General features: G+C 46.0%; 1 protein-coding gene across 1 annotated transcript; it reads left to right on the top strand.

The window, feature by feature from the left end:
• Positions 1 to 1305: 1305 nt before the first annotated feature.
• Positions 1306 to 8016, top strand: LOC143652636 (immunoglobulin lambda-like polypeptide 5). Its single transcript, XM_077124354.1, has 5 exons — positions 1306 to 1375; positions 1460 to 1661; positions 2087 to 2187; positions 6040 to 6105; positions 7601 to 8016. Exons 1-5 carry the CDS (start codon positions 1306 to 1308, stop codon positions 7918 to 7920), a joined length of 759 nt encoding a protein of 252 aa, XP_076980469.1. The 3' UTR covers positions 7921 to 8016.
• Positions 8017 to 9481: the final 1465 nt, after the last annotated feature.

Genomic DNA, 9481 nt, shown 5'->3' with positions numbered 1-9481 from the left:
GACCTCTGGAGTTTGAGTTTTCCAGATGCACCCACTAGAGCCTGATTCCATATGGGACCTTTGGGATAAAGAGCCATAATCAACAAAATTGGTGGAACAGCCAGGCCTCAAAGTCAGACCCAGTCCTGTCCCCGCTTGGCTGGGTGAAGTCCAAAGAGTACCCAATCTACCTCGTCATCTGTTTCCTCATTTGCATAGGGGGAAGACTCTTACCTCCTTGGGTAAAAGCATAAAGCATGTAGCTGGCACCCAAACAGAAACAGCATCTCTATCCTCATTATACCATAATTCCCAGGCTTCAAAAATGTCCCCAAACCCAAACCACCTGCCTTGTCCTCCCTTCCTCCACCACAGCCCACCACGGACCAAATCGAGCCCAGGGAGCATTCTCTGAAGCTAAGCACAAACCTTCTATGTGAAAATGTAATGCTAAAAATTCAGAGGCTATGCTCATTGTACCTCTCTCTCAGGGCAAACCTAAGCCCTGTATTCATCTTCTATGGACCTCGGTGTTGTCACCTATAAAACAGGGACACATGTCCCAAGGTCACCCCACAAGTCATTCTAAAAGCTCATATAAGAGGAGGGCAGAAAGGAGACCTGCATTCATTCTAAGTGCCCTATGCAAAATATAAAACTAAAAAAATATATAAAACAAAAATCAAAAAAGGGGAGAAAACCAAAAATCAAAAAAAGAGAAAAAATTCATAAAACAAAAAAGAGAAAATATTTAAAATTAAAAAAAAAAAGAAAAACATTTGGAAAGCAAACAAAAAAGGAGAAAGAACATTAAAAAACACACAAAAAGTGGGGGGACATAAAATCCACTCTGCAGGTGGCTCAGGAGACACATTATCTCCATTAATTCTAGAAAGACCCTCTCTGCTTATTTTACAGATAAGGAAAGTGAGGCCCTGGGAGAGGTGATTTAGGTCCTCCTTGGATGGGGAGTGAAGAGTCTCTCCCCTGAAGGCATGGGCCTGGTGAGACGCTCAACCTGTACAACTTGCCTGAGTGCAGCTTTCAGGTGAAGGGCTGGGGACCCAGCCAGAGGTTCCAAACAGAAGTGAAGTGCTCAGCTCCGCCCCTCTGAACTAAGGCCCTCTCAGCTACTCTCCACTACCCCTCCATGGCCCCAGGGAGACGTCCCCAAAGCCCCAGGAGTCCTCGGGGAGTGCAGCAGGGGCAGGTGCATCCCCATATGGGGCCCCAGGGTGCGGTGGTAAGTGGCTGAGCCCTGGTTCCTGACTGTTGTAGGGCTGTTGGCAGGTGCCCCTCTGGGACAGACTCCCAGGAGTAACAGCCATGGGTCCCGGAGAAGATGGGAGCAAGAACCTGAGCCAGCCCAGGCTTGGGTGCACTGAGAAGGTGGGAGGCAATGAGAGGGACAGGAGAACCTGTGACTCCACCTCCAGGGAGCCAGTGCTGCACTTCGACGGTGGATGCATCTGACTCCAAGGGCCCGTGAGGCTCAGGACAGGCCAGAAGGGCCCTTTCCCAGGGCGGTGCTGGCCCCTGCTGCTGCTGCTGGGCCTGGCAGTGGGCACACAGGGCCTGCTGCCCCTGACGGCCGCCTCCCCACCACCCAGCGTGCTGGGGCTCAGAGGCACATCAGAAAGCAGCCGGTCCAGCCGGTGGAGCCTGCAGAGCCTGTTGGACAGGTAAGGGCTGAGCGGGTCACAGGAGGGATGTGGAGGGTCTCTGTGACCCCAGCCCAGAACTTTCGATGGAGGGGGAGAGCGGCAGTGACCGGGAGACAGATGAGCAGGAAAAATGGCCAGGAGGGGAGTGATCCCGACAAAGGCTGTCTTTATTTAACACGTCGCTCTTTAGTTCGTTGCTAAATTTGTGCATGAATCTTTTTCTTTTAATATTGCGTTAAAATATACTTTGTATTGACAACTAAGTTTTGGATGTCCCTTGCATTTGCATCAGAGGTTAGTGCCTTGCTTGCCTCACCCTAGCTCCAACCTGCTCTGGGATGGCCCAGGCTGGGGGTGGCTGCTGCCCACCCCCCGCCCCCAGGGAGCCCAGGCCTCTGGCTCCTCTCTGCCAATAAACAACCTCTGCCCCCTTACCCTGGGAGGACAGGAGCTTTTGGCTGGAAGGCCAGGCTGGGTCCTCCAGGTCACCAGGCTGTGGAGGCCACTTCTGAGACTGGTCCTCCGGAGCCCAGGACACCTCAGGGTGCAGGATCCTCTGTAGGAAAGGTCTGTCAGAGGTCCATGTGGGACCCCCACCCCCACCCTTGGCTGTGTGACCTCAGACAAAGCACAGAGAGTCTGAGGCTATTTCTAACCTACCGCCAGGGAGGAAGGGACACTCTCATGGATTGTAGAAGGAAGTTTAAAATGTAAACCATTTTAGCAACATACGTAAGTCATAAGAAGCTTATCTGTTTAAATTATGGAATTCCAGCTCTAAGAATCTAGCATAAGGGAGAAAAAGGGAGGGATGTGGCTAAGGGGTGACACACAAGCCTGGTTAGCTCAGCATTATTTATAATGGGAGAAAACTGGAGTAACCTAACTAGCAGCAGAAAGCATGTGATACCCTACACGGACCTTCAAATTTATGTTTCTGAAGCATAATGATGTATCTTTGTTGGTTGTGTTTGATTTTGATTTTTGCTTTATAATTGACTATGTCCTTCAAACCATTCACAAGAAGGTATACTTTACTTTACCTTCTATATTTTACTTTATCTTCTATATTTTATTATAGAAGATATTATGTCTTCTGTAATAATTTTTAATACAAGAGTACTGCATGCTTGTTGCCAAAAGAAAAATTAAGCATGGAAATATATAAAATAAAAAGTGAGTGTTTCCCTTTAACATTCTTTCCTCTTCCCCCAAAAACCAGTCCTCAGAGATGACACTGAAGGAAATTTGTTCTATACTTCTGGACTGTTTCCTATGTCTGTGTGCTCCTGAAACACACACACACACAATACTGGAGATGTTGGCATTTTTTTTTTTAAAAAGGACTTATGTTCTACATATCATCCTGCAAATAATTTTATTTATTTATTTTTAGTTTTTTATGCTAGTACCAGGCATACAACCCAAAATTTCCTCCTTTAGCCACATTCAAATGTATAATTCAGTGCAGTTCAACTAGCTTTAAACAATGTATTACTGACATTTTATAGGTCAGTCCATATGGGTCTATCAGAAAATCTGTAATGGCTTTATGAGAGTGCAAAATCAGAATGAATGGGAATTTATCACTCACTCCCCTTTTAATGGGCATGGAATTTACTTCCATTAAAAAATTAATTACAAGTGATTTTCCAATAGAAACTGTTTGTGCATGTATTTGTGTGTGTGTGTGTGTGTGTGTGTGTGCACAAGGTACACTTACATATACTCACAGGTTAAATCCCTAAAAGTAGATTTGCGGGATCGAAGAGAACATGCTTTTGAAATGCTCATAGGTAGAGCTTAGTTAACCTCCTAAAATCTGTTCCAATTTATAGTCACTCCATGGAAAGGCTGTGCCCTTTCCCCTCCATCCTTGCTGAGTTTGCACATCTGGTGGGCAAAAAGAGATGTTTGCTGCTTTACTGTGTATTATTTAATCATAAATGAAACGTATTTTTCTTTTGTATTTTTATCAACTAAGTGGATTTCTTCTGTGAATTTAATTGTACTAATTTCATCTGATTCAGTTGTCTGTGTTGATTGCTTGGATTCTCTTATGATTTTGCAGAAGCACTTTATATATTTTGGATATTAACCCTCTGTCTAGTATATATGCTGTGAATATTTTCTCATAGTCTGTTTTATGGCTTTTGTTTATCAGGTGTTTCACTATAGGGAAGTTTTTAATTTTTGTGTGTCAACTTGGTAAACTTCCCCTTTGTGGTTTTGGTGAGTTGTGCCATGATTAGGAAAGTCATCTTTATTTCAATATTATAAAATTATTTTTCTGTATATGATCCTGGAAATTGTATCATTCTGGTGGGGTTTTTTTTGATCCACCTGGAGATTATTTTTGTGGAGGTAAGAATCTAATTTTATTTTCCAAATGCAGAGCTGATCATCTCATATTTGTTGAATATAAATGCAGCATCTAGCAAATGCTAATTTACTGATTATTCACATTTCTGTTTCTGAACTTTCCCTGTGGTTCTATTGATCTATTGGTCTATACATATCAGATCCATATTGTTTTAATTACTTTAGCTTTATAGTATGTCTTGATATCTGGTAGAAAAGAACCCATCATTACTATTCTTTTTCAAAATATCTGTGTCATTCCCCAACATTATTCTTACCGCTGGATTTTAGAACCAATTTGCTTCTCTGCACAAATAATTCTTTTGGTGGTGTGTTTGTAATTTTATAGAATATATAGCTAACTTTGAGAAGAATCTTTACAGTGTTCAGCATTTCCATACAGGAACATAATGTATTTTCATTCACTCACTTCTCTATTATGTCAAGTTGCTTTATAATTTCTTCATGCAAACATTAGCCACTTTATGTTTATACCTAACAATGTTTATAGAAGTTGTAAATTTCTCCCTGATTTTATATATATATACATGTTTACTGAGTGTGTAAAAGGGAAGCCTACTGAGTTTTATATCTAGTCACTTTATGAACTCTTGTTTTAGATTTAATAGTTCTTCTGCTGGTTCTCTTGGATTTTTGTTGTTGTTGTTTTTAAGTAGTCTACCACATTATCTGAAACGAACAATTTTCTCTCTTTTGTTCTAATACTTATGACTTCTTAAAATTCATCTCATTTCATTGGCTAGAATTTCCAGAACATTTTGACTAATAGAAGTTGAGAGAGGTTGTGTGACTTTGCGTTTAAACCTGCTGTAAGTTTCTGGGAGAAGCTCCTCAATCAGTAAGCATTTAACTTACTAAAATGCTGGATGTTTGCTTTCTTTAAATCAGAAATAGGTGTTGAATTCATATTACTTTTCTATTAAATTTTATTTCAAGATCTTATGTGCACATTATATGTACGAAGATGGTCCTACTGCTAAGATGGAAAATGCTGGCCTCAATATGATGGGTTATCATATTTAAATGTACAGTTTAAATATAATATATTGGCATATAAATCAGAGTTGGCAAAACCTGAAGATTCTTACAGTCACAGACTCTTAGCATGTGATTGGGTAGTCCTTTTTTGAATTATTTTAATGGCATTTTTATGTTATGGTAGAAGGTTCAGGACAAAGAGGGCAATTAGATAAGCTGAAGCATCCTGGGGTGGCTCCAGGTCCTAGGCTTAGAGAGAGAGAGCTGCTAAAATGAGAACACTGCTGGAGAGCATGGTAGTAGAGAAATGGAATGTTTTGTTCATGGTCTGTTGAGTTGTAGGTGCCTGTGAAACATTCAAGCAGAGATATATGCAGGGGGTAGAATGTATGTGAATTTGGAGCAGGGAAGAGAGGTTAGGTCTGGAAGGACAGATCTGAGATCCCTCAGACAGTTTCCAGAGTGCAGGGACAGATGCACAGAGAGGGGGACCTAGGGTGGCAGCCATACATGAGCTGGGGAGAAAGAGAGGGCAGATCTCATCAATGTATCCTGCAGAGATGAGGTACCATGGGGTCTGGGGAGGGCAGTGGTCTTGACTGTGTTGATAGTCTTGGCCTAGATGACTCAGGGAGAGATTAAACAATGCCTGCTGCAGCTTGGTGCTCAGTCACTGTTGCTGGATGGCTAGATGGACAGATGGATGGATAACAAAACAGATGGATGGATGATAGATGGATGGATAGATGGATGGATATCTTGATGGATGGACAGAGAGATGGGTGGTTGGATAGATAGATGGAAAACAGACAGATGGAGGTGGATGGATTGATGGATGGACAGATGGGCAATTGGTTAGATGGATACGACCAAGACTATGCCTAGCCCAGGGGTGCCCCGGCCTCTAGGGGCTGGCCACCAACACTGTCTATGCCCAGGACACTGCCCCACCTGCTCAATCTTGTTCCCGTCACACTCAACAAGTTCCCACCTAGGCCTGATCCCCAAGGGGAAGGCCCCAGCTGTTGGCTCTGAGGGTTTTGGTCTGAGCCTCAGTCACTGTGGTATATCTTCGGTGCAGGGACCCAGGTCTCCGTCATCGGTAAGTGGCTCTCACAGCCTTTCCCAACCTCTTCCACCCTCTCCTGACTCCAGAAAGTCAGTTTCCGCTCTCTCTCCCTCTGACATCCCCAGCCTGAGAACCAACACCACCTTTCCTTTCTCTGTGGGGTCCAGGGGAGGCAAGCTCATCTTTGGGTAATCAGTAGGACAGACCCCTGTATTAGGTAGCCACCTTCAGAGTCCAGCAGCTGCTCACTGCCTGGTCCTGGGAGCCTGGGGCTGGGAGTTTGGCCCCAGCATCTTCCTTCCCCACCCATAGGGCCGATGCTGGGGTTGGGGCAGAGGTGGTCCTGATGAGGGGATCTAGGGGAGGTCTTAGAGAGAGCCCTGAGCCTACAAGTCCTGGACTAAGGGCTGAGAAGTCTGCACAGGAAGCTTGGGGACAGGCTGGGGCTGGGGCTGAGACCTTGAGCCAAGTAAGACAGGGGACAGCCCAAGGGGAGACCACAGATGGGGAGAGGGTTCTGGCTTCCTGCAGGAATGCAGATATAGTGAGACTTGGGGAAGGAGCAGCAAGCCCTTCCCTCCCAGCATAGTAGTCAAAAAGGAGCCAGGCGGGAAGTCCAGGCATGGGGGTTCCATCAGGCAAAGGATCTCTGTCCCTGGGCTCCTTCACTGAGGAGGCCCTGTTGTCTACCCTGCCCATGGGGCTTGCCCCCCTATCCCCATGTTCCACAAAGAGTCATTTGACCCACGACTGATGACTTGGAGCGAATTGGGATATATGGAGCATTATTCAGCTGCAAAGTAAGTCAGGACTTGCGGGGACTACAGAGGTGGAGGTGGGGCAGCTGTGCCCAAGTTTGGGGATGAACATCCCTCAAAAAGCAGACAAGGAGATGGATCTGAGGTTGGACAGTGTGGAGAGGAGAGGCCGGCAGAGGCTGGTGATGCTCCCAGGGACTGTGACCTGAAGGAGTCATCTCGCTCACCCCCAAAGCTGGGAAAGCCTGGCTGGGGCAGCACTTACCCCTTGAGCAGGATGGGTGCTCCAGGCTGTACCATGTGCCAGGCAGAGGTTTTGGGCTCTGCACACACCACCAGGACCATCCTGTGGGCTAGGCAGTGCATCCCAGGTCAGAGAAAAAGGGCCCAGGCACAGAGAGTGAAGTGTCATGGGGACATGTACATGACAAAGGATGAGCTCAGGCCCTGTAACACTGCCCTGGGTGCTCGGACTGAGGACCAGATTTCAGGGATTCCAAGGAACAGGGAGGAGCATCTGACCCTGTTGCATGGGAAACTGAGCAGTCAGAGGTGGTGAGTGAACAGGTTCTTGGAGGAAAGATATTTGGGAAACAGCTTCACAATGCTGGGTTCTCTGCTCTCTAAGAAGCTCCAAAGAAGGAGGGAAAGGGGGGAAATAGGGAAGGATGCTGTGAACATCTTCTGGGGTTTAGGAGAGAAAAGGGCAGGGAGCCCCCAAGACCCCTGGCCCCTTCTCTGGACACCTCACATCATCTCTTCAACCACAGGTCAGCCCAAGTTCTCACCCAAAGTCCATTTGTTCCCACCATCTGCTGAGGAGCTGAAAACCAACAAGGCCACACTGGTGTGTCTCATTAATGATTTTTACCCACGCAACGTGGATGTGACATGGAAGAGAGGAGGCAATGCCATCTCCCAGGGTGTGCAGACCACCAAGCCCTCCAAGCAGGCTGACAACAAGTATGCGGCCAGTAGCTACCTGACCCTGGACAGTTCCCAGTGGAAGGGAGGAGAAACCTACAGCTGCCATGTCACGCACGAGGGGAGCACCGTGGAAAAGAGTGTGGCTGCTGCACAATGTACTTAGTTCCCTGCTGTCTCCTTCCCATGAGGGCCTGGCTGTAGGACCCTGCTGGAGTTTGCTCTTGACCCCCCCCATTCACCCCCAACCCTTCTTTCCACACCCAAACCATTCTCAATAAAGGATCCTCATTTTCAATCACAATCCTCCTCTGGGCTAATTTATTTTTCATGCATCTGACACCTCAGATCCCCCTCTTCTAAACTGAACAGGAACTGTCCTTACATTATAGGTCCTCCAGGTAATGGCGGTTGATCCTTTCTTTGTGGTGTCATTTCATTGTCACCCTAGGAACTCTGATTGAAGAATTCAGAACATGGGCATTGAGGTCATAGTGGCCCCACAAGCCTGACTCCATAATCTACCTGTGTCTCCTCCACTTAGGGGAGCAGGCTAGCATCCAGATGACCATGACACCCACTCCGTGGTCACCATGGCCTACAAGATAATCTCCTGTCCCCTCCCTGAACACCCTTGGGATCACATAGGTACATGGTCAGGTAAGGGTTCAGATGGTCCTGCTGTGAGGCAAGGATCACTAAGAGCCTCAATTCTAAAGTCAGGATCAAGGACAGAGGAGTGAAACTTTATGGAGGAGTTTGGAGAGGGTCACAGAGTGAGATGGAAACACAGACTCTTTATGGCAAGTAGGAAAGAGTCAGGTCAAAAGTAATGTTGGGGGTTGGCCACAGTGGCTCAGCAGGCAGAGTTCTTTCCTGTTGTGATGGACACCTGGGTTTGATTCCCCACGCCTGCCCATGCAAAATAAATAAATAAATAAAACAATAACAGCAAAAAGTAATGTTGGGCATCAAAATTATTCCCTAGGTGGTGGATCAAATGGAACCCAGGACTGGGTTCAGCATCAGGTCCTATGAGATCAGGCTGGAGTGGATGGAGACTGGGGCTTGAGCAAGGCCAGTGTCCATAAATTCAGCTCTCTAGAGCCCATTGCCCACCAAACATGGGGTCTCACCACCTTCTCAAACTCACCAGTTCTGCCTTCCACCCCACCACTTACTCCATGCTCACTTACACCCTGATATCAGACACATGCTTACCTCTAGGATTCCTGATATTAAGAATCGCCACTGATGAAGTTGAACCACCAAACTTATATTGGTCAGTCCCCATGGCCCAGTCACTAGAAGGGCCAAGTCTGTGCCCTCAGTTCATGAAGAGGAGGTGAATGGTCTTCGAATAAACAATGCAGGTCCTGACAGAAATAGGGCTGCAGAAATTCTGACCACAGTGCCACACTGGGATTTGAGATAAAAGCACTTTGGTGCTTGATCCTAGCTCTCCAGCCCCAAATCACAGCCTCTGAACAGGAAGGAAACTTAGGGGCCCTGGAATACCCTGTGTTACTATGACCTGTTCTGGAAGGAAGAAGATTCAAAATTCTTCACTGGCAGTGCTGATAAATTATCACTAATCTCTGTCTTTCACAATATTTTCAAGCAAATTCCAGATATCATATGCTTTCTTTGACACATGTTCCATTGCATATCTTCAAAGAAAAGGACTCTAACACATTATCTGCCACATCATCCTCAATCCTTACTAT

This window comes from Tamandua tetradactyla, chromosome 12, assembly GCF_023851605.1.
Source record: "Tamandua tetradactyla isolate mTamTet1 chromosome 12, mTamTet1.pri, whole genome shotgun sequence".
Lineage (NCBI taxonomy): Eukaryota > Metazoa > Chordata > Mammalia > Pilosa > Myrmecophagidae > Tamandua > Tamandua tetradactyla.
The sequence above is the reverse complement of the archived record's forward strand: the minus strand, read 5'-3'. Positions and strand labels throughout refer to the sequence as shown.